Source organism: Camelus bactrianus, chromosome 30 (assembly GCF_048773025.1).
Source record: "Camelus bactrianus isolate YW-2024 breed Bactrian camel chromosome 30, ASM4877302v1, whole genome shotgun sequence".
NCBI classification, from domain to species: domain Eukaryota; kingdom Metazoa; phylum Chordata; class Mammalia; order Artiodactyla; family Camelidae; genus Camelus; species Camelus bactrianus.
This window is the reverse complement of record NC_133568.1, coordinates 17,902,268-17,927,896: the sequence shown is the minus strand read 5'-3', so window position 1 is coordinate 17,927,896 and position 25,629 is coordinate 17,902,268. Positions and strand designations below refer to the sequence as shown.

The 25,629-nt window shown below is 45.3% G+C and overlaps 1 protein-coding gene and 1 long non-coding RNA gene across 2 annotated transcripts in view; one reads left to right on the top strand and one right to left on the bottom strand.

The window, feature by feature from the left end:
• CPLX4 (complexin 4) lies at window positions 1-25,485 on the top strand. Its single transcript, XM_010961293.3, has 3 exons — window positions 1-167; window positions 11,324-11,411; window positions 25,258-25,485. The coding sequence occupies exons 1-3, from the start codon at window positions 1-3 to the stop codon at window positions 25,483-25,485; spliced, it is 483 nt and encodes a 160-aa protein (XP_010959595.1).
• LOC141575613 (uncharacterized) overlaps window positions 1-25,629 on the bottom strand; it is a 47,149-nt gene that overhangs the window by 991 nt on the left and 20,529 nt on the right. Inside the window, exon 3 of the long non-coding RNA XR_012503292.1 lies at window positions 17,472-17,559. This is a non-coding gene — a long non-coding RNA (uncharacterized LOC141575613). The remainder of the gene's footprint in view (window positions 1-17,471; window positions 17,560-25,629) is intronic.

Sequence of the window (25,629 nt, the reverse complement as noted above, 5' to 3'; positions counted from 1 at the left end):
ATGGCCTTCCTTATGAAAACGATGATAAGTAACCAGGTAAAGAATTTAGGACTTGGTGGCGGGTCTGAAGAAAAAAAAGAAGAAGGAGGTGCATCTGATCCTGCAGCAGCTCACGGGATGACTAGAGAGGAGTATGAGGAATATCAAAAGCAAGTGATTGAGGAGAAGTGAGTACATGCAACTTCATTTCCCTTTAAAAGCAAGAAAATTCATTCTGATCATTCATTCTGGTCTTCAGCTCCCCAGTTTCTACCTCTGTGCTCTTTAGATGACTTTCCTCTTGCTGTTTGCCTCTAACCTTAGGAAAGTCTGTTCTGCTCCAGCAAACAATTTCCTAGCATGAGCAGTTACTATGTCCTGAATGAATGAATGGAAATGAACAATTAATGAATGAATCTACATGTCATAAGCAAAGCAGCTGAACATTTTCTGGTCTAGGCACATTTTAATTGACCTCCATTGTTCAAATGAAAAACTGTGAGCCTAACGATCTTTAGAATCTTCATGAAATTCACCCTCCTAGCAAGTCAAAAGCTTTCAAATTCTGAGAATTCAGACTTTGCACCTGGAAGAGGGCCTTAATGAACATATAGTACAATGTCCTTGATCTTACAAGGGCAGGCGAAAAGCCTAGAAAGTACAACATAACAATTATATCATGAGACTTGGCTTCTCAAAGACTATGAATAAATGTCTGGACTGCCTATTATAAAAATTTTAAAGATACAGAGGAGAACAGTATAATGAATGCCCAATATACTTATGGCATAAAATTGACAGTTGACATTTTGCCATAGTTGCTTATAGATGATTAATTGGTTAGATGATAAATAGGTAGGTAGATTGATTGATTGATACAGAGAACCATTTTTAAAGTAAATTACAGATATCATGATTTTTTTTAGCCCTAGATACTTCAGCTATATACTTCTAAAAAATAGGGACATTCTCCTGGCTATATAAAGTGTAGTAAAAATAAAATATTAGTAACATTTCAATCGGGTATTATGGTATGTGAATATCACCAATTTTTCACTGCTGGAGATCAATCTTTAAATAAGTGTAATTTATATGAAATTTTTTAAAGTTTGAGGTAGACTTAATTTAAGAATCTTTTAATAATCAAATCAACTGAGTACTGAAGCATCAGTCTTTGCAGTTAAATGTTCATCATATGTTAACAAAAGAAAAGTATTTCTTTTTACCACCATGGCTGTTTTGCTAACGATCAATTACATAATAGTCGCCTAAGTCCTATTGCTAAGATGATTGCAGGTGAAAGGGTTAATGACCTGGAGGAAACTGAGAAATCACAAAAGCCTACATTCAATGGAAACCTTGTCTATTGTATTTTTTCCTGAAAGAAACCGTGACTTATAAAACTACCTAAATAAGATAATAGTGAATAGGAAAAAATAAATAAAAAGAAAAAAAAAGAATATAAGAAAAGATTTTAAAAATAAATAAATAAAACTACCTAGAATGTATGCTTGGCTCTGCAGTAAATTTAAGATCAGTTAAAAATAAATAAATGCAATGGCAAAAAAAATAATGTTGGTACTAAAAAATACTTGGGCAAAAAAAGGAGCATTCCCTGAATACTGGCTAGTTTTGCCTGTGGCATGAAAAAAAAATATAATGAAGAAACAAGCAGAACAGCAGCACCTAATGTTCTCAGCTCAAGGGGGCTCATAAAAAAGAAAATGGTCAGAAATATTGACTATATACCTGATATTAAAATATCATTTAATATGTCCCAGCAGTCAATCTGGTCACAGATATGGCATCTGTTTGATTGACTAATAACCTACTTTCCCTTCATTTTATATCTGACAGTTCAGGTACCAAAATAGCCAAACGGTCAGTCAGTGCATAGTCAGTTGGGTTATTTACCAGCTACTCGGCAGAGTGTGTGTGTTTTTGTGTGTGTTATACATTTATTATGTAATCAACCAATTTAAGAAAGAGCAGGACAATGAAGCCAGCCTGCTTCCTCTTAACCAGAGGCATAGCTTCCAGTCCGTCGCTCGAGTTTTCAAGAGCTTCATCACCTCGGATACGACCTAAAGAAGTAGGCATCAGAAATGGTTCGTCACAGGCTACATCTAGAGAGAGCTATAGACATAATAATGAAAATGAATACCAGCAAATCAAAGCCTCCTAAACTTGTCTTCATTTTAGAAAAGTTGTGAGACTGACTCTACTAATCGTAAACTAAATACTACTCAATAATGCACTCTGCTGCCCATTCATTTTTATTTTCCTTCTATGTTGAGATTTTTTTTCCCTGCACTACTGGTAACCTTAGTACTAAAAGAGGTCTATATCTAAGTAGAACATTCGGAAAGGTCTAAATAAAACAATCTATTTACCCCACCATTTCTCTCCATTATATAAAAAATGTCCTTTTATCTTAGTTATGGTTCAACAATTGCTGTGGCACCAGTGTGACTTGAACTCTGATATGCATCACAGACTTCAACATAAAAGCCAAAATTATAAAGCATTTAGGGGGAAAAAAACCCATAAAACATCTTGGCATCTTGGAAGAAGGCAGAAGTTTCTTAAATGTTACCCTGAAAGCAGTGACCACAAACCTTTGAAATGCTGAATTAGACATTATCAACATTAGAAACTATGTCAAAAGACACCATTAAGAAATAAATAGGCAAGCCACAGACTGAGAGAAAATATTTGCAAAATGTGTATCTGACAAAGGACTGGGATCCAGGCTAGGTAAAGAAGGTCTACAAGTCCATAATAAAAGCAAAAAAAAAAAAAAAAAAAAAAATGGGCGGAAGAGTTGAACAAATACTTCACAAAAATATACAAATGGCCTATTAGGACATGAAATATGCCTGATATGATTAGTCATCATGGAAATGAAAATTAGTCATCTTAAAGTGAAAACTAAGGTACCACTATAGCAACACCAGAATGGCTAAAATTAAAAAGACGTGGTACCCAATCTTGGTCGGAAGGTAGAGCACCCAGAACCCCTGATCCAGTTGATAAGACGCAGGACAATGTAACCACTTGGGTAAAGGTCGGACAGTTTCTTATAAAACTACACTTACTCAATCAAACTGCCCAGTAACCCAGCAATTCCATGCCTAGATATTTAGTTACAAGAAATGAATATCCAGCTCCACAAAAACATGCACAGAAATGTTCACAGCAGCTTCAGTGGCCCAAAGCAGGAGCCAAGCTAGGTGTCCATCCACAGCAGAATGAATAACATGCGTGACATATTCATATAGTAGAAACCACTCAGCAATAAACAGGGACAAACCACTGATAGATAAAACAACCTGCATAAATCCCAGAAGTGTTTCATGCTCAGGGAAAGAAGCCTTAGGCAAAAGAATGCATAGCATGTGTTACATTTATATGAGGTTTCAGAACGGGCAAACCCAGTCGGGGGTGGAAAAAAGACAGTGGTCGCCCCTAAGACGGGGAACAGGTGTTGACTGGGAACAGGGGTGAGGGCATTTTCTCAGGTGATAGTAATGTTTTTTACATCTTCATAGGGGTTTGGGTTACACGCAAATACAACCAGTGGGAGAGGAAAAAATGCTTGTATATGTAGATACATATATGAGATTTATTACAAGGAGCCAATGCTCACGTGCTATGGAAGCTGAGAAGTCCCACCATCTGCCATCTGCAGCCCAGGACAGCGGGTGGTGTGGTTCCGAGAACTGGACGGCTGGTGGAGGAAGGCCCAGTCAAAGCGGGAGAAGACAGACGTCTCCGCTCGGCAGGCAGGCAGGCAGGGCTGGTTTCTCCCTTCTTCTGCCTTTTTGCTTTACCCAGACTCTCTGTGGACGGGGTGAGGCCCACCCACACTGGGGAGAGCAGTCTGCTTTACTGTGTCCACCGATTCAAACGCTCGTCTCTTCTGGAAACCCGCCCCCACCAGACACACCCCAAAATAATGTTTCATGGGGGCACCCTGAGTCTCAGTCAAGTTTTCACATAAAATTAACCACCAGAATACGTTTAAGTTCTGTGCATTTAACTGCATGCGAAATTTTAATTCAAAAGGAAAAAAAGAGGAACTATAAACAGATACGTAACTGTAGTTAATAGTATGCATGTTGAAGTGTTTGCAGGGAAGAGAGTACTGATGTCTACAAATTTGAAATGCACCAGAAAATAAAACGGATAGAGGGAGAGATGGGATAAAAAAACATGTACAGTAAGATGCTAATTGTAGAATGTAGATAGATCGTGGTATGTGGGTTTCAACGGTAAAATTCCTTCCATTTATTTGTATATTTGAGAATTCTCATAGTAAAATATTGGGGGGAAGATCTACTTCTGCCCACTTCCCAGGTCACTGATCTCGTGGGCAAGTTCTTTTTCCCTTTCCAAAACTAGAAGATTGAACCCAATGTTCTCTCATGCCTATTCTAGGCCTGGCGTTTTGTGGAGGGAAGAGTTTAGAGAGTGCCTGAGCCCAGGGCATAGTGATGAGCAGTTGAATCTGATGCCTTAATTGTGGGGCCAAAGTGGAAGCAGGGAAGTCATTTAAATGGCCAATGCAGTCTCCAATCACCTGGCCCAGCAGAGTATTTATATAAAGAACAGTGGACAGACCATATTTCCCGTTTCCATGGTAGGCATGGAGACCCGGGAGATTCTTCAACTTGAGAGTGGCCAGATTTAAACAATGCTTGAGAAAAATTAATCCTCCAAGCCAGCGGCCTGCTGGAACTGACCTGCGGAGGCTTGCGCCGACTCATGAAAGCTGACGTGCGCATCTCTCCCTACTCCTCGTTCAGTGACATCAGTTCACAGTTTGAAATCTGCCTTGGAGAGAGTATTTACACCATGGAAATTGGCAAGTACAACAAACAGAGCTTCTCCCCCCAGAGGGCTGGTTGTGGTACATCTGCTAAGCACACCACTGCTTCCAGCTCTTTCTGATATTTCAGCACTAGAATGCTATGTAAAGAATCACTGCATAAGATACGGTATGACATGACAGAATGTTCCTAAAGCTGTTACTGAACACAGGTTCACATACCCGATGCACAGCAAGGCCAAAAAATACCAAAATGTCAGTTTGGAGCAGAGTTTTATTGCTGGGCCAAGGAGAATGGGTGGCCTGTGCCCATAAAACCCCCCAAACTCCCCACTGAGATTTTTTTAAAGGCCAGCTGAGGGAGGGGGTCTGTGATCAGCTGTGCACAATTCTGACTGGTTGACGATGATCAATCCTTAAGCACCAGACACTCTAGGTTAAATAGTTAATTTCTTCCATTTGGTGGTGGGTTTTAGCATCTGAAAAACTCAGAAAATCTGTATGAGATACTCTTACGTGGGTACTTCAGGGAGGAGCTACAGCAGAGGATATGGGGGAGGGGTCTGTCCCAGGAAGGCCCCAGAGGGTCCTGCTCGGTTAGAACTGCCCCCTTTTCTTTGATGCTCCTCGATATTGAGGAGAACAGGTGTTGGACAAGAGGGGGAATCATCATAAACTCAGCAGAGGAACTTGGTTTCAGTCTCCGATCCTGTTTCATCCCTCCCCCAAGTCTTGCAGGGAACGAGGCAGTGACCACACTGGCTCCTTCCTGCTGAAATGGGGCACAGTCCCACCCCGATTTGGGGAATGGACACTGAGTTGGAAATATTCATGAGTTCCAAGTCTTACATAATTAAAATCTCATTCCCTGAGGAATTAAGGCAAGTAAGCCTGAAAACCTGGCACTTTGGGGGGAGACTAATAGCCAGGTGGCCAGTTGTCTACTTTTATCTGAGTAGGTTTTAACTTTTGATGTGGTATTAATACATATATAACAATAGCTATTTGCCACTACACGTCTCCTTTTTTCTGCTAACATCTGATCTAAAGCAATTTTATTGCCTAAAAATTTAATAGTTACAAGAGGAGACCTTGAGGTCATAAGGTTGCAGATGCCACCTGCCAGCAGACACTGCTCTGAGAATGGCTGGTGGTGTCCCGAGTATGACACCACTCAGAAATACAGGAATGTGTCTGAAATCACCTCCGCGGTGGTCACCTAGTTTTACCCTGGATGTTTGAACCACAGCTACTCCATTTTGACTTTCTAATGCATTCCCCTTTCCAAAGCCAAAGCAGATGTACAAACGCATGTCCAAAAGGCCATAAAACAGGCTGCTCTGGTCAGTGAAGTTCAAGTCAAAACATGTATAAGCTAGAATGACTTCCCCACACCTCAATATGTGCAGATTTTTCCATCATTTCCCCTTTTGATTATAAATCTTTTAATAGAAGGCACTGATGATCAAACTACCTGTCTCTCCATGCTGGGGTGGTGGCTCCTGCCCCAGGTCTAGATCACGTCCCTCCCCTCCGTGCTGGGCCTCCTTTGTATTTCTTACTTATCCACGTGGGGGGAAAACTCATCAGATATTGTGAACAGACTCAGGTATGTTAATGGGGAAACACTTAACAGGCCTTACATTGTATCACTTATACCCAACTGTCAGACAGGCATCACACATGTGCTTTCAGCAACAAACTTAAAGCAAGCATTGTTACCCATCATGACTAGTTATACTGTGTGACAGCTCCATTAGAGAATACTCTATCCTAAACATTAGGGGCAATATTGATAGAGAGACAAACATTTGGTAAACAGTTCAATTAGAAAACATAGATTAAAAAACAAATACTTCCGGCAACAAAAATTATAACCACATTCATCAGTTCACTCAATCCTATGCAATCAATCCCTTTTACTACCAGTTTCATGAAATCAAGAGTTTTCAAAGACTTCTTAATTACCTTGCCCAGCTCAGCAGTATGATTTAAAAGAAATCTGTATTTGTCAAAAAATCCTTTTAATGAATCTTCCTGAAGACGAAGCAGTTCTGCAAAGCATCACCTTAGCTGTCCATGAACGACCAAAGCAAGGTAAAAGGTCTGATTACAATGTTTCTGAGGAAGAAACTTAATCAAATTGCTGTACCATACAACATTCCAAGACAACTACAATTATGACTGACAGCATTACACCAGCACATATCCAAATTTCAGACACTCCATGTAACCTCTAGATTGTCCATATTAACATTTATCCATACCATATAATTTGAGGAGGCTTATCACTCATTTGACAATGCTTCCCATGCAATTCAATATACCAACCAACCCTAAATATTTTTCTGAGATGTCTCAGGGGATCTCCCAAGCATCCCAAAGTTAGCTGAAGTCAAAAGAACTTGAATTAAAACTTGATAGGCAACAGATGACTGGATAAAGAAGTTGTGGTATATTTATACAATAGAATACTACTCAGACATAAAAAGAATAATGCCAGTTGCAGCAACATGGATGGACCTAGAGATTGTCATTCTAAGTGAAGTAAGCCAGAAAGAGAAAGAAAAATACCATATGACATCACTCACATGTGGAATCTAAAAAACAAAAAACAGAAGAAAACAAAAAAAAAAAGAGCACTATGAACTCATCTACAAAACAGAAAGAGACTCACAGACATAGTAAAAAATCTTAGGGTTACCAGGGAAAGGGAGTGGGAAGGGATTAAATTTGGGAGTTTGAGATTTATAAATGTTAGCCACTATACATAAAAATAGATTTAAAAAAAAGATTCTTCTGTTAGCACAAGGAGCTATGTTCAGTATCTTGTAATAACCTTTAATGAAAAAGAATATGAGAGGGGAGGATATAGCTCATGTGGTAGAGTGCATGCTTAGCATACACAAGGTCCTGGGTTCAATCCCCAGTACCTCCTCTAAAAATATAACAAACCTAATTACCTCCACCCCACCAAACAAAACAAAAAGAATATGAAAATGAATATATGTATGTGTATGCATGACTGGGACATGGTGCTGTACACCAGAAATTGACACATTGTAACTGACTCTACTTCAATAAAGAAAAATTTGATAGGAAGTTTGTCAGAAATATCCAAAAGTTTCACACAATCTGTTATCAGAAACATTCTAAGTAGATTTGCTCTCTTAGCAGAGAGTAACCAAATCTAGTCCTGCCCCAGCCTGCTTTTAATAACAAAATCCATGTACCTAATTAAATTTAATCTAATCTCAGCCCAAACATGCAGAGAACTCTTTACCGGCTCCCTTTCTACCAACTGTCCACAACTTTCTGTATCCATATTGGTTTGTCCCTTATTTTTTTTTCCCCCATCTAGAAAAAAACAGCTCAAGGACCAGTCACTTTTTTTTTCCCCATTAACAAAATGTAATTTCATTCCTCATATCTTTTTTTAAATTCAAAATATATATCTTAAAATACATCCTATTTTCCTACTGTATACTGAAATGTTTCCCCCATTGTTTTTAGTAGCTTCAATTACACATTTAAGTTAGAATCCTCAGTTCTTAAAAATCTTAATTTCTAGGGAATGTTTCAGTCTCTTATTTTGTTTGGGAATGCCCTAGCTATTCAACTATTCAATAAACTTCCAACATTTAACTTGATTTAGCATGACTCTAAAATTGCAAGTTTCCAAATATCTGGAGAGATCATTCTCAAATAGACATTCCCAAAACATAATTATTTCCAAAAACCTCACCCCAAAGTTCCTCTCTCATTTGCACCCAATTCACCCAGAAGACAATCATACTAAGTTAAAGTTTTCCTTTCTGCTGACAAACATGAACTTACTGACCTTCAGTAAACCTAGGTACAATTAAAGACATGTCTGTGTTGATTATACCAACAAGCTTAAGCTAGCTTTAATATAAGGTATCAAGTCAATACTGAGTATTTCCTAGATTACATGAACTTGAAATTTGTCCTGTCTTCTTTTATACTTAGTGTTTAATTTGTAAGCACTCTTCTGTCAGTTAAATAGAGCTCATTCACAAGTCTTTATGTAAAGACAGAATCAGAGATCTGTCTTTTCACTTGAGGTTTAAAAAATCTTTTTTTTTTTCCTTTGAGAGGCCAGTTAAATCATCTACATCTCAAAGGCATAGGAAGAGAATGCAAATTTCTTTGTAATTTCTTTGTAAATGCTTCTACAAAACCAAACCATTTTGGCTATTTTCAGGGATTTTTCTTCCCTAGCTCCCAAATAATCCACTTCAGTTTAGAGAATTCACTCACTCACACTCACGTGCCTCCCTTGCAGCAAAACCAGGAAGAACAGAATTTGGACTCAAATACCAAGTCACCCACGCCCCCAAGATAAAAGCCGAAGCAACTTCAAAAGGCTCACTTTGATGTAACAGCAGAGCCATTAGGGGCCACTGTCCTTCAGATCTCAGGGAGTACTGAGCCCACGTAGTGTTACAATAAAAATTATCATTTTCCTTCATTTGTGGGCGCATAGCTCAGGATCTCCTAGTTTTGCAAAATATACCCTAGGGGACAATAAGGTGGAACACAGCTCTGATCGTCAATAATTATTCACGGCCGATGCTACCGAATATCAAACAAACAATTCAAAACAGTCTCTCAGGGCCGCAGATCCCTAACCCCAAAAGGGGGAATTCCCAACCAATGCCCCATCAGTCCAAAAGAGGAGAACCCCAACCAAGACCCCATCAGAGATGAAGCCGAATGAATGACCAAGGCTAGAAAGGGAAAATTTCAACCAACCCTCCACGGGCCTGCATAATAGGAAGAATATCCTGGTGTCATCACATGAGAGCCCTGTTACTCCCCAAAGACATTTCAACCTGCCAATGCAAGTACTGATACACACACACACATACAAACATGTTCCCACAAACAAAAGATCAGATGGGGTGTAGCTCCCAAATTTCACTTCCACTTCCAGACGGAGGCTTCCAGAGTAGCCTGGCTCCTGAAAGAGAAGGGACCCAGAGTGGCTCACTTTCCGGAAAAGAATGAGCCCAGATGGAGCAGGTAGAATTTTCCATCCTGCGCAAGCTGCAGTGGCTCACCCCAAAATGATGCTCACAAAAACACAAACAACAAATAAGCTACGGTCACACAAACAGAAAACCAGGGGACGTGTCATCTAAAAATTCCACTTCCACTCCCAAACGGAGGCCTCCAACAGACCAGCCCAGCTCACAAGAGGGAGCAGACCCAGAGTGGCTCACAAGGCACCTGAGCATCTCCCTTCCTGGTGGGAATGAACCCAGATGGAGTGGAGAGAATTCCCAGCCTGTGCGAGCTGGAGCCACTCACCTTTGGCGACAAGGAGTGTGGGCAGCAGCTCCGGAGGTTTCTCAGCTCCAAACAGCCTTGGGCTGGGGCGGCAGCTCCCGCCAGGGAGAGTCTCTTCCAGTTCCCGGAGCTGAAGTGAGCTCCGGCAGCTGCTGGGACCCAAGGAAGGGGCTGCCCCTAACTAGGGTTGACCTGCCATGGGAACAGACTCCTGGCCTGGCTTTGCCAAAATTGTTACCAAAAGCAACTTTGGGTGCCCGACGGCATTTACTGTAGAGCCAAGCAAGGAGAACTGACTGCCTCTTGACCAAAAAACCCAGAACTCCCTGAAGGGTTTCAGCTGAGCCTTTTTAAAGGCTAGCAGAGGGCGGGGCATCCCAGGGTGTGATCAGCTGTGCACAATTCTGATGGTTGATGGTGATCAAGCACCCAAAGGTCTGAGGGCTGCGTGCTCAAGCTCATCAAGCAGTTCATTTCTTCCACTTAGTGACGGGTTTTTAGCATCTTAAAATGAAACCTGCATGAGACACTATTATCTGGGTACTTCAGAGAGGAGCTACAACAGAGGATATGGGGAAGCCCCACAGGGTCCTGCTCAGTTACAAGGCTGCTACAAACATTTTTTTCCATGAAAATAACTATTCTGTAGAATTTAAAACTTCTGTCCCAATACTACTGAACACCCTTTATCATCAGCTCATACATCTAGCAGTTCAGAAGCACTGAACGTTAATCCCTAATCAATATAATAAAATAAAAAACAGAATGATTTTTAAAATGTAGCTTCTATCCATGATGCAGTCCGGCTGCGATCAGCTTCTGGAAGCTGCGTTCTTAACAAGCTCTCCAGGTGATTCTGATGCTCGAGGTCCCAGGTTGCACTTAGAGAAACACGGTGAGGTCTATCAACTCTACAGCAGGAGTGACCACCCCACCCCCTCCCGGGGTGCATCAGAAAGAGATGCCCAGAGCCAAGGTGTCTTTGGGATGTAGGGTGTGCACTACGTGATGACAGTGGAATGACAGACAGAGAGGCAGACGTTTGGGGATGTAGGAAAAAAAAAAATCCCCTACGTCCCATTCGTCTGCTGGCAGTGGGAACTCAGAAAGAATATCCCGGTCTGGCTCCTCTGAGCAGGGGCTCGAGCGGCCTTAACTCTCCATGTCCTTTGATCCTTTATTCTATTCTTTTACTTTTAGGATGGAAAGAGATGCTGCATTTACACAAAAAAAGGCAGAGAGGGCGTGCCTGAGAGTTCACCTCAGAGAAAAGTACAGACTCCCAAAGGTGAGACACTCAACACTGTAAATATCTGGTCATTTCTTACGTCGTCAGAAATGGAGAGTGTTTATCAGCCAAGGGTGACATTCGTGTGTGTGTGTATACATACACACATATGTGTACACACACATACGTAAGTACATACATATATACATACATAAATATATTTACATATGTCTTAATCTTTACTGAGGTTTTTGACATAGTGAAAAGAGCATGGGACTAGCTCATAAAAACTAGATTCCAGTCCTTTAACTTCTGTGAACTTGCATTTCCTCCCAACAAAATGGGGTTAATAACCCACAGAGGACATGTTTACGTAACTTTCTCTGCAGGCTGCAGAATACCCACACATCACTGCGCGCACCACGCATCTAACAATCACAGCTGACCTTTACTGGGCTCTTTCTACCTGCCAGGCACTGCTCTCAGGGCTTCGTGTGTATCAGTTCCTGTTATCCTCACCACAGTCCTGTGAGGTAGGTTCTTCGAGTAGAGGAAACGGAGGCAGAGACAGAGTAACGACCCTCCTGCCAAAGACCACGCTGCCAGGCAAAGCAGAGCCCGGAGTCTCAACTTCTATGACAGTCTGCCTCTTCTCCAAAGGAACAATCCGTTCCTTCCTTTTGGAGGCGATGTAACAGTGACGGTCGTCACCGAGCGCCAGCTTCTCCGGCTCGGTGCTGGCTGAGGGGATAAACGCCTGGGGGCTCTGGTTAAGTAATTGTTTTACAAAAGTCGTGGGTATGACTCTACTAATTGTAAACTAAAACCTGCTCACAATGCACCCTTCTGCACAACCGTTTTTACTGGCTGGGAGCTGGGAGAAAGACGTGCTGACTTATTCTGGCACAGGGCTCCTCTGCACTGCTCCTGGGCTCGCACACAGGGGTGACCAGAGGCCCAGCTCCCTGCTGGCCCGACTCCTCATTTCTCCCCAGCCCGGGGATCCCCTAGCTCGTCTAAATGACTCCTCCTCCACCTTCTGGGCTGGCTGTCCAACTTCAAATTCCAGAGGTGCACCCTTCCTTAGAGACCATCTTCCACCTGCAGAAGCCAAACAAGAAGGTCCCTCCAAAGTACTTGATCTTCTCAGGGATGAGAGCCACCTTCCGTCCGCTGGGTGGGTTAGAAAGCACCGCTAAACTGATTCCATCAGTGGGTTCCCTGCAGATCCCTGGAGAACCTGACTTCAGAAGCTCTAAGCACTAAACAAAGCACGGTCCAGGCAAGGCCACTGCTGAAGGCACCAAGGAATCATAGATCCCTCCCCATGGAGAGACTGGTCCTAAGATGCTCTCCCTGATGGGAGGAAAACTCACAATAAAATTTAAACTCATTTGTGACCAGTGAATTTTGAAAAGAGTGCCTTGCTTTTTGCCCACCTCGTTCCAGTTGAATACTTTTTCCCACTGGCCTTACGTTTTGGAAGCACGGAGCACTTCTAAACACTGTCCCTCCCACTCCTGTCGTCTGGAGGGATCTCCTGAAACCCCCCGGACGGTGCTGGCTGTGTCTGGCAACGTGGCGGCAAGCCTGACTCAGATTCAGGCTGCCAACCTGAGGCCCCGCCTCCCGCCTGGGATGCACCTGATTAAAGCACCATAAATCTCGTTTGGAATGAAGCAGAAATTCAATGCACTTACACACACACACACACACACACACACACACACACACACACCATCAAGCGGCTGTGTCTGTTCCACAAAGGTGAGCCTTTTTAAGGATATATATTTGTGTGTATATATATATATGTATTCATAACATTTATATATATCTATAAACAAATGTATGTGTCTATATATTTGTTGCTGTTGAGGATATACTTTTGACAAATGCTCTGTTGTCCTTCTGTGGGGATATAAGGAGAAATGGGTTTTAATTCCAGCTCTGCCACTCTGACATCTGCAATCTCAGATGCCATTTGAATATACCTGAGCCTCCATTTTCTCATCTATAAAATGGGAGCAATGACACCTACTCCCTGAGGTCTCCGTCTGAGGAAGTAAGATGTTCCTGACAAGCCGAGTGGCTGACCCGTGGACAGAGCTCCCGAGACGCCAACTCGCACTGCTGTCATTATCTCTACACATAAAAGTCTTCTTTCTTGATAGTAACAACCAGGGGTCTTGAAGGTCTGATGTGTGTAAACAGTGCAAGACTCTGTGGTCCCTGACCGGCGAGCATCTGAGCTTTGCCTGTTTTCTTCCTTAATGGCGAGTCAGTGGCCTTGCCCACCCAGGTCCTCGGGGGGAACCCCTTCAGGCTTAGCAGAATGGTCTGGATGCTCTGCAGAGAAGAACTAATTCCTAAATCTCTGAGCCAAGCTGTCCTCTGGAACAAGAGTCTTTCCAACAGAAACTAAGGAAAGAGGCAAGATTTATAGCCATGTAATGGACAGATTCATATCCTCCCTGGAACGACAGTGACTCTGTATCTGCAAAGGCCACTGCTCCCTAACGCCAGCTAGAGGAGGGGCAGGCCACGAAGAAGCTGACACACTGTTGACCGCGGAGCCCAGCATCTCTCACTGCACACGTTACTGACGCTCATGTACCGCTTTTCCTGTAGCTGTTTCCAGTGCACAATGCATGAGACCCCGCCTGATTTTCTTCATAGACCCTGAAAGAGATCTTTGAGTTTATCTAAGAATCTAATGCCAGGACAGCAATAATTTTCTGGAGGCGACTTTTTTAAAGTCCATTCTTTTGATATTAAGGACGAGGTTGTCTATTTTGTTTGAAAGCAACCGCCATGCTAGTAGGCCCCCCTGAGAGCATCTGTCAGAAAGCAGGAGGTGGCAGCGCCCTTGCGGGATGGAGGTGAGGACAGGATGGGAGGGAAGCCTGTGAGCAGGGGGATCCTCCCACGGGATGCCAGGAGAGAGCTAGGAGACCAACAGGCTTTAGCTGTCTCTGCAGCAGCCAGCATGGGGAGAGATTTTGAAATGACTGACAGTAACGGAGGAAGAGCTGAAGGAACTGGAATATTCAGCCTTGAGAGGAAATGACTTTGGGGAAACACTGACCATGGGGGATAGTCATTTATCAGGCCTTGAATGTCACACTTTGGTTCTAATATTTGTATCAAGGCAGCTTCTCTAGAGGGGCTCGCGCTGCCGGCTGGTATGGAACCGTTCTTCTGAATAATCAGGTCTTTGATTATTCAGACGAACCCTCCATGGTGGAGCCTTTAGAATGCCTTCTGAAAACCGCAACGGGAATATCAGTGGCAGGTTTTCATCTCCTGGAGGCTCCAGTAAGGAGCAAAGAGGCCCTGGAAGGCCAGGCAGTGCCCATGGGCATCACGGTGACTGGGAAAGGCCAAGGCCGTGTCAATGTGTACAGTGAGTTGAAGGGAAAGGATGAGGGGCTGTCTGGTCAGTACTAGACCCTTACAGCAGCCTGGATGGGGGCCAGCGAGGAGATGAGGCCACAGATTCTGGAGTCATCACCTACATCCCCTCCATGGGGCTTGCCATCTTGATTACTGCACTCATCGGATTACTCCTCTGATTCCCACGATTAAAAATGGTCATCATGGTATATATACATAATGAAATATTATTCAGCCATTTAAAAAAAAAAAGGAAATCCTGCCATTTGTAACATGGATGGAACTTGGGGACATCATGCTAGGTGAAATAAGTCAGAGAAAGACAAACACTGTATGATCCCCAACTATATGGAGAATCTGAAAACTCCAAGCTCATAGACACAGAGAACAGACTGGTGGTTGCCAGAGGCAGGGGGAGTGGGTGGACAAAATAAGTGAAGGGAGTCAAAAAAGAAAGACTTCTAGTTAGAAGGTAAATAAGCCCTGGGGATGCAACGTATGGCATAGTGACTATTTTTTTAAAAAGTCATCAAAAGACATGAGTAGATCAAATAGATGTTACTGTCATTAGCAGATAGCTTAGCCTCCGGGTAGCCAGGGTCATGGGAGGCGCACCCCTTCCTCTCCCCTCTAGAGTCTAAACTCTCTTCCCAGAGCAGGTGTGGGTTCCTGGGCTACCAGGGTGCTTTGGTGGCTTGATCCAGGTGTCTGAGTGGCATTTCTCTTTTTATTAAACTTACTTTTTTGAGGGGGGGAGGTAATTAAGTTTATTTATTAATTTATTTTTTAATGGAGGTACTGGGGATTGAACCCAGAACCTCATGCGTGCTAGGCGTGTACTCTATCATTGAGCTATACCCTCCCCCTTTAAACTGATTTCTATATACAGAAAATCACATATCATAGGTGTGCACTCAATGAAACACCATGAAATTCACATAAATCAAGGGACTTGCCCAAGGCCCCAGAGCTCCCCTGAGCCTCCTTGGTCTTCCCCCAGTGCTTCCTCGTGCCTCATTCTCTCCACAACCCCCTAAACGTGTATCTCCACCCAGGTTGGCAGACTTGAGACACAACTGGCTAACAAAGAAAACGGTGCTGAGCAGAAAGCAAGGGTCACCAGGACCTTATGGGCTGCTGATAATAACCTTCCCCTCCCCTTGGGCTTGCAGACTCCTCAGCCCCTGTGCCGTCTTATAAAATCCATGTTGGGTAAACAGCCGAACTAATAGTATTAACAGCCCACAGGGGGTTGGACCCCCTCACCAAGTCCTCCAGCTAACGAGGAAGGACCCCCTGGGGGCCTCATTCACAGTTCCCTGGGGTCACTCACTGCAGTTACATAACCAGCAGGAGGCAGTTCTGGGCCCATCCCCTCACCGAGGCCCAACGGAGAGCAGATTTGAGGCAAATGTCTTCCCGGGAGCTGTCAGGTCTAATGAGGATAACTGTGTCACATTTTGGAATTAGAACTGTATTTTCCAAAGAAATTATTTGGCTGGTGTTTCGTGTGAAAAAGAGTTTCAGTCGATTGCTGATGGAGGGGAAAGAAAACGTGGCTTCTGAAAGGAGCAACAGAGGCCTGGCGTCTGGCAAACAGCAACAGGCCTCCTCTCGGAGTTTACTGCTCACTGTCAAGGACAACACCGTTTGTCCTTCTCGTGTCTTCTGATGACTCCTTTTCATTGCCGTCATCACATCAGGAGTCACAGAAGTGCAGTCATCAAACAGCAGTGATCAGAGGTGAGTGTAGGAAAGTGTGTCCGTCCCGAGTATGTTCACACATGTCCACTCTCAAGTTGGTTTCCAAGTTACAGATAATTACGGGACTTCTAATGTCTAAAGTAACTCACGATGCTCATGTTAGATTTGGGTCTCATGCCACTAATTATGGTCTGTCCTGTATCTTCAGTGTTTCCTCCCGACTGACTTCTCCTTCACAAAGGAGGTCACGTCTCTCCAGCTAAAGCAAACAGCACTTGGAATAAACGTGGCTTTCTGGGTCTCTTCCTAATGACTGGTTCCCGGGGCTCTGCTGACACCTCCCTCCTGCGCATGCTCGGTGGCCCGTCTCAACGCGGTAGATGGTTCCATTATCACCTCTGGGGACCTCTTCCTGGAGCAATTTTTCCCAGAGCAGAACTTTCTTCACCTGGTTTAGCTAATCGCTTCCTCCTTGAAGCCCTCTCTCTCCTCAGTTTCTGGATGCCATCCTTCCGGTTCTCATTCCCCTTGAACTGTTGCCTCTCTCCTCTTCATGGATTACCCTTCCCCTGACTGCCCCCAAATTTCCGAATATTCCAGGGTGTTTCCTGTGTCTACCCTTTGTCGCTCCCCAGCCGGCACATTCTCCCCGAATGGCTGCGTCTTGCTTTTGCTTTCAGCTGCCGCCTGTATGTGTGTTGATGAACCCGCCAATCTACACCTCCAGCCCACAACTTCTCCCTAAATCTCCCCACTACGTCTGCCTCCACTCGGGCACCTCGCAGCTCAGACCCAGAACAGACACGGACAGTCCCCGCCCCTGCTCCTCCAGAAGCCTCCGCTGACGCAGCCCCGCCAGCTCCTCCCCCTGGGCTGACAACCGGAAGTTATCCTTGCCTCGGCCCCCAGCCTCCCGCCCACGTGCAGCAGATCACCAAGTCACGGTAATTTCACCTCCTGGATGAGTCTCAACCCCTCCCAAAATGCAGGTCTCATCACTTCTCAGCAATTTTACTACAATACCTCCTAAGTAGCTTTTTGACGCTGCGTCTTGCTCCTCTCCAAATTGCAGGGTGAGGTTTCCAAAATGTAAACTGATTCTGTTCCTATCCTGTTAAAAAAAAAAAAAAGTTCACCATGACTTTTTAAAGTCCAAACCACCTGGCCGGGACACCATGATGTGGCTCCTAGCTTTCCAGCCTCACCTCCTGCTTCATCCCCTACACCTTTTGCCCCTTTTCTTCCTGTACCACAGTCTAGTGCCACTTCTTCCAGAATTTTCCATGACCTCCTGCCCCTCCCTCTTCTCCGTGCTTCCGTAATACTTGAGTGCATGTCTCTTATGTGCTCTTCCCACCCTGAGTACTCTCATCTGCTAGACCATGTGCTCCTTAACAAAGGGGCTGAGGTTTTTGTCTTTGTCCCCAGGGCCTTGCGTGGTGTCTGACATGGAGAAGCTGTGCATGTGCGCGTGCACACACACACACACACACACACACACACACACACACACACACAAACACAGCTACAAACACACAAACACCTCCACGTAAAAGATTTGTGAATGATCGTTACTGGGAAAAAACAAAAACAAAAACACACCCAAAGAACAAAGTGTCCAAAATAGTAGAGTGAATTTATCTGCCCTAAGAGTTATACTAAAATCCATTTTCATGAAAAGAACAAGTCTGGATTTGACATGATGATTTTGTATAAAATACCAAGGTTACTTCATATCATAATTAAGATGTCATTTTTTTCAAATAGAGAGAGTAATACGTTTTAAAGAAAGCCACAAGATTTTCTTCCTAAAAACAAAGGTGCCCTCCTTCCTAGCCAATTCAAAATGTATATGTAAGTCAAGCCAAATTAATAAGAGAAAACAGTTCCACAATGAACCCTAATCCTATTAACGGAATTGTCAATCTAGGTTAGTCATTGAAAAATAATGTCGTGCCCCCTGCTGAGCTATATGATTTAGTTACACCTGGTGTTTGTCTGCTGTATTAAGGGCATCGTTCACTTTGAACAAAGATGAAGATAGAAGAAAATCTATCAGTAGAGTTTCTTTAAACATGTGCCACTGGAACTGAATTTTAAAGTTGCCTCTTAGAAACAGATAGGATTCTGAGAACCTTTCTTTGCCTGCCTCCTTCCGATCAGGAGTCTTGGGGCTGCCTGGCAGGGTCCCAGACACTGAAACCTCCTGCTTCTGAGCAGCTGTTTCTGGTGGCAGCATGGGGAGGCCATCAGAGGCCCATCAGGGGCTGTCTCTTACTGCTCCTCCCCGCCCCTGCCCCAGTTTAGTGTGTTCGTTCTAGTCCTGCCCTGGAAAGAGCTGTGGGCTGGAGGTCCTGGGGGGACATGGGGGGAGGGAGAGTCTTTGGATTCGAATGTGCATTGCTTAGTGCACCAGCTTTCTCACTAATCCTCACAACCACCCTAGAAGGTAGGTAGGTATCACTTCCCCCTCATAGATAAGAGCAGCGGCTCAGAGAGGGAACTTGACTTCCCAAGGTCACACAGTGGGTAAATGATAAGGCAGGATTTGACTCAAGCCCATCTGACCCTCTGGCCATGTTTTCCTGCTAGACCTGGCAGCAGTGCTGGGCTCTTGTCCCCTAACCAGTGGGATGACATTTATGCGGGTATCTCCACCTCTCAGGACCTCGGTTTCCTCATCTGTGAAAGAGAGGCTTGGACAAGGGGCCTCTAAGAGCTTCTTGAGTCCCTCTGGAACGCCTGCATAAAGGAAGGACGTGTAAGATGTACACAGAGGGGAAGTTTCAGTCCACGGAGGGTCCTATGTGTGCACGCTCTCCATCAATGTTAAAAACTGATGGCTATATTCGAGAAGTCAAATCCACAGCCTCTGTCCCAGTCTGGCTGTGCTGAGGGCTCTTTAAGTAGCTGAAGAGGGAAGGACAGTGGGGTGTAGCACAAGTTGCAGCCAGCCAGCCCCGGACAAGGTCTCAACACCATTCACACGTTAGAATCACTGGGGAAATGAGGTTCAGTCTGGGTCCAATCCCCAGTACCTCCATTAAAAAATAAATAAAAATAATAAATAAATAAATGAACCTAATTACCACCCCCCCAAAAAAATATTTTAAAAAATTAAAATGCTACTACTGCCTGATCCCTGGCCGCAGACCACCAGAGCCAAATCTGGGGGTGAGGCCTGACCACTGTGTTTTTCTACACTTTACAAGGGATTCAGAGGCACAGAGAGGGTTGAGAACCACGATCCCAGGGGAGAAAACATAAACTCAGTCCCTCAGCAGCATCTGCTCAGAACAAGGATGAGTGTGTCTGATGGCGCCCAGTCCCCAGGGCACCACACCCACTTCCCTCCTGGTCCCTCCAGCTAAATTCACCCTTGTCTCAGCAAAGCCAGCCACGCCCACTTTTACTCTCTATGGAGGCGTTTGTTGATTGACTGTATCCTTTGATCTACTTCCCTGCCCTCCCAATGTCTTGTAAGCTCCAGCAGGGCAGGAGCCAGGGAAAGCTGTCACCTTGCCTAGAGGCCAGCGGGACATCCTCCCTCTTAACCAGGACAGTCGGGGTGGTTTGTGAAGACAAGTGACTGCTGACATTGATGAGCCTCAGAAGTAGGTAAAACATCAAACATTACATCAACTTATCAAAGTGAAAGAAATCCGTTCATCTAGCTGTTTGGTATTCTGTAGACCAAAAATAAACCAAAACCAAAATCAGATCTGCCTCGTATGGAACAAACTGCTGTGTGCTGGTAAACCAAGTTTGATTGACTGGCCTCTAACACATCGGGAACACTCAGCTCTTCGACGATACAACCATGAAAGATAGTTTATCATCGAATCTCCAGTTTGGTACAAGATGAAGGCGGGTTTATCGAGATTAGGGTGTAGGAAGTCTGAATCCAGAGTCCTGCTGACCCTTCAGTGAAAGGTCAGAAATCAGTCACAGCGAATAACAATGGCAGGATACGGGGCTATTTAAATAATGGGGCATTGAGCACTGGCAGTAAAGATTATAAATCTGGTCAAAAACCAAGAGATTAAAACTGATTCTGGTCAGCCAGCATAAAAATAATTGGTTCTTAACTGCATTAAACAATATCCCAAATTGGTAAGATTTCTAGAAAAGAGAAGACCTCTGAAACAGAGCCCCGAAGAAGAAGGTGTAGCCTGCAAGCCCCTCATTATATGCTGGTTCACCTCACTCACTCACTCACCCGTGCACTCAGTCATTCATTCCTTCCCTCACACCGTGGTTCTCAGCGCCAGACTTCCCCTCCCTCCCTGGAGCTGACTCACATTTGCTGTAACTGCACTTGAGCTTGTGGGGTGCGATGAGGCATTGCTGCCCTTCCTTGATGTGTGAACTCTGTCAAAATATCCCTGATATTCCTAACCTTTGTTTATGCACAGCAGAAAGTCAGGACAAGACATTCACTATTTGGATTGTGGACAAAGTCCTTTTAGCAAGGTGGTCTTTTAGGCCAGGGAGAGACAAGGACCAGGGTCCACTGTATAAATCCCACGGACGTTCCTTAATCACTTGCTCTGTCCTGATCTTTCTCTTAAGGGCTGGTACTCGCCCACCCTCAGTTTCATCGCCTTCTTTATCCCAGGAATCGTCGCTGCAGGGATCCTGACTCCAAGCTGCCCTTTTTCCTCTAAAATATTAATAACCACAGCTACTGTTTGTCCAGAGCTTAGAAGCTCACAAGGCTGTTTCATAGCACGTCTCGTTCAATCTTCCCACTAACTCACTGCAGGTCCCTCCCAGCGGGCATCAAAGTGTAAGGTGACTTGCTAAGATCATGTGGTGGACAGAGGACAGAACTGAGTCTCCTGACTCCAAATCCCACAGTCTTCCTGCTGCTACAGGCCGCCTCTGCAGGGCAGTCTGGGTTGGCTGCAGCTTTTTACAGATGGGACCTTATACATATAGATATACATTTACATAGATAGATAGATGATAGATAGATAGATAGATAGATAAAGAGAGATTCTTTTTCAGATTCTTTTCTATTATAAGTTATTACAAGATATTGAATACAGTTCCCTGTGCTGTACATAGGTCCTTGTTGTTTATTTTATATATAGTAGTGTGTATCTGTTAATCCCAAACTCCTAATTTATCCCTCCCTCCCCACCGACTTTCCCCTTTGGTAACCATAATTGGTTTTCTATGTCTGCAAGTCTATTTCTGGTTTGTTAGTAAGTTCATAGTACAGAAAAGTTGATTCCAGCACTAGAATCATCACTTGAAACAATGGTGTTTCTAAAGGATAGTCAGTAACATGGTCCTTCTAGAAGGATGGTAATCATAGGACTCTCTGACCACAGCCATTGACCACACCCAATGCTGCCTTTAGACTGGACAACCAGTGCCACCTGCCCTGAGCCCCATGCTTTAACAGAGGACTCCCCTCTGTCCCTCCTCCGGCCACACTCCTTCACAAGGGGTGGGAAGTCTGCAGGCCAAAGGGACAGGCCTACCCAGAGCCCACCCTCCTCTTCTAGACCATACTCTGGCTGACCAGTGCCCTGGATTCCTTGCCTAAATGCATTCTGGGGCCTGCCCAGGCCTCTGCACCCGGTCTGTCCTGTTGAGGGTACGCTGAGCTACTGGCCAGAGTACTGCTAGGCTGGAAAAGTGAGGCTGGAGTCTGTATCCTGGGAACCACATACACAAGGTTCCCACTGAAGGACGGAACAAGAGATTGCAAAAAAAAAAAAAAAGAGGCCCAGGTCATAAGCTAGGCCCTCTGTCAGTATTCATCTTAGGCAAATTACATAACCTTAATTTAAGGATAAGGAAATAAAGTTCAGAGAGGTGGTGTAAGGTACCCAAGGTCACACAGACATTAGGGTAGGCCTGACAAGGGGTAAAGGGAACTGGGCCCCCTGGGTAGCTTTCTCCCAGAATTGAGAGCTTAGTGTTAAAAGGGAAATGAACAGGCCCAGTTTGCTAGAAAAGTCGAACCTGTGGAGCAGAGGTAGGTCATTCCCGGGACAGAAGTTAAGATGCCAAGAGAGCCAGGCCTTTTGATGGGGCCAACCGCCGTGGACAGAGGCATGATTACCCAGTGCAAATCCCCCCCCACTCCGCCTCTGAAGGTTATTACATTCAGAAATAGCTTCCTTTAGTTAAGTGCTTAATATATGCCAAATAATTCAGTTATCATTTAATTAATCTTCTCTAACTCTTAGGCAAATCACATAACCCCAATTTATGGATACGGAAATAAAGCTCAGAGAGGTGGTGTAAGATGCCCAAGGTCACACAGCCTGTAAGTGACAGAGGTAACCTTCACGTTCAGGCAATCTGACTCTCGAGCCAACGCCTTGGCCTCTAGGCTGCACTGCCCCCCGGGAGTGTGAAGATAAACAAGTCAGTAGCCATGAGACTAAAGCTTTACAGTCAGGAGGACCTGCACATTCGGTGTTGTTAAGGCTGCTGTAGTCCCTGACAACCGGCTCGTTGAGTCAGTCAATAAACATCCGCTGTTTGTGGTTACACGCCAGACCGTCCGCTGAGTTCTGAGACTTCTAGATGAGGAAGTTGCAGTCCTCTGTCTTCAAGGGATGTGTTCCGCTGCTTCTTAAACTTTAGCAAGCCCCAGCATCACCAGGAGGGCTAGCGGAATCACAGCCGGCTGGGCCCAACCCCCCCGGCTTCTGAATGAGCAGCTCTAGGTGAGGACCAATGATGTGCATTTCTAACCAGGTTCCGGAAGATGCTGCCACTGCTGGCCCGGGGACCCCACTCTGAGAACCACTCCAGCAGAAGTTGTGCTGATCAAGAGCCCCCCTGTGAGTCGGGAGGCAAAGTGGACCCACTGCTCTCCCTTCCCTGGGCGAGTGGAATGAGGAGAAAAGAAACCTCAGCTGTTCCAAAGCTGCAGAAGCAGCAGGCCGAGTTACCTGGTGAAGGGGAGGCAGGGGAGCACCGGCCCGTGAGTCCTCACGAGGGGATCAGGTCTCTGGGCACCAGCTGGCCGGACCGCTGACCCTCTGGCCCTCCTAGCTGCCTGTCCCTCCAGGCCCACATGGCAGCTACTCTGTCCAGGTTCAAACCTGGTGACATGCGCAGAGATCTTATTACCAACCAGAGGGGCAGGGGTGCCAGGGTTCCCAGGAATGCCTTTTCAACTCGTGCACGTTGTATCTCGGGCTGCAGCAGAGCGGCAAGGATCCTGCATTTCCGTGAACTGAGAACCGCCAGGCTGCAGTCCCACTCTCCTCCCCTCCCTGAAAAATGCCCTGAGGACCATCCGCTAGGGAGGCCACTTCGAGGGCAGGTAAATAAAAAATACACAGAAGTGGAGGATTGGCTGGGAGCCCCTGGGGATTAACTAACTAATTAATCCCCACACCAGTTTGACGAGAAACTAATTAATCCGTTAAGCGCTTTGAGGGGCTGAGGCCTGGCCAAGTGCAAGGAGAAGCTTCTCTCACCTCTGGGAGGCGATGCTGAGAGCCGCCCTTCCCAGAGGACTCCGGGGCCCAAGCCCCCCAAAGGCACGCGTCCCCTCTGCATCCTCTGCCTCTCAAGCTGTTTCCGGAGCCAGCCTCGCTGTCACTCCACCCAGAGAACCACATACAAGAAGGAGCTCTGGGGAAGTTAGAACTGGGAACTCAGCAGGTGCCAATGTTTCTCAGATCAGATCAATGCAGTCTGATGAAGATGAAGACGATCATGTTACCTTCATGCAGTTTATGCCCTTTGGTAACAAATTCCAGGCTGGTCACAAGACCCCCTGGGGGGCTCCTACGGTCTGCTTAGATCTTTCCCACCACTTCAATCCCAAGTTCACTTAGGTTTTTCCCATCACTAGCTTTTCTGATGCTCTTTTTCGCTCTTCTGTGTCTCCTGGAGCCCAGTTTGTCCCATGTTATAACCTGATCTCAGAAAATTATATCTGAGAACAGTCATCTGGGAATGTAAATGACCCTTGCCTTTCCCAGAGAAACTTCTTCTCTAGATTCTTCTTTGCACCCTAAGGGTAAAGGGATTTCCGAGACCAGGCAGCAGGGACTCAGGGATTCCTGAACAGCCACGCCTAGGACCACAAAATGACATTGTAAGGCATCCACCCCATGCAAGGCTGGATGGTCGGGGTGCCATGTCAGGGTCACAGCATCAGCAATTCACTTACTAAACAGGTGCTGTGTTTCCAGGTGACGAGGATGTACGGTTGAGTTTGACGTGATTCTGTGCCCACAAGGGGCCCTCTGTCTAGTAGAAAGGAGGGAGGGGGCCATGGTTAGACAGAAGTTGCTACTAACAGGTGATGACTGGATGGAGGGCGCACTGTCTGGTCACTGTGAACCCAAATCCCACCCTCCAGAGGGGGATGAGCTGCAGCCACGGAGTCACAGCCTGGGGCTGATTGACAACAAAGCTTGCAGAGCTGCCCTAAGGCTGAGTCGGGCAAGCTTTTCACAGCATGACAGAGAGGGACCCTTAAAATGAAGATTGCTGAACCCCACCCTGCAATTTCTGATTCAGTAGATCTGGGGTAGGGCCAGAGAATTTGTCTTTCTAACGTTAACGCTGCTGGGTTCAGGGACCACACTTTGTGAACTGCTGTGCTAGAAGGTTCTGATCAACCCAAATGCAGTGAAAGAGGGGTCCCGACCAGGACCTCTGGTGTCCAGGACTGCTACCCGGGGCAGGCTCTGCCGCGAGGCCACCTAGCATTCCATTCCTCCATCCACCCTCCACAGACCCTTGTCTTCCTGCTGCTCTCAGGGTTTGTTGGTTTTTCTTACAGTGATTTCCCTATTTCTGTATTTGTTTTCCCGCACAGAGTGAAATGGATGAGAACCAAATCCAGATGGCTGGAGATGATGTGGATTTGCCCGAAGATCTCCGGAAAATGGTCGATGAAGATCAAGAAGAGGAAGAAGATAAGGATTCTATTCTTGGGCAGTTACAGAACCTTCAGAACATGGACTTGGACACTATAAAAGAAAAAGCCCAGGCCACCTTCACGGAAATCAAGCAGACGGCGGAGCAGAAGTGTTGTGTGATGTGAGGGGCAGGGCGGGGGTGGAGGAGGCAGCCAGGTCAAGGTGGACGTGCCGCTCCCCTGTGGAGCGTTTCAAACAGCATATACTTCAGTGTAGTGAACAGTTAGGAAAACCATGATGAGAAAGCTCTCTACAGACACGTAGGTGAC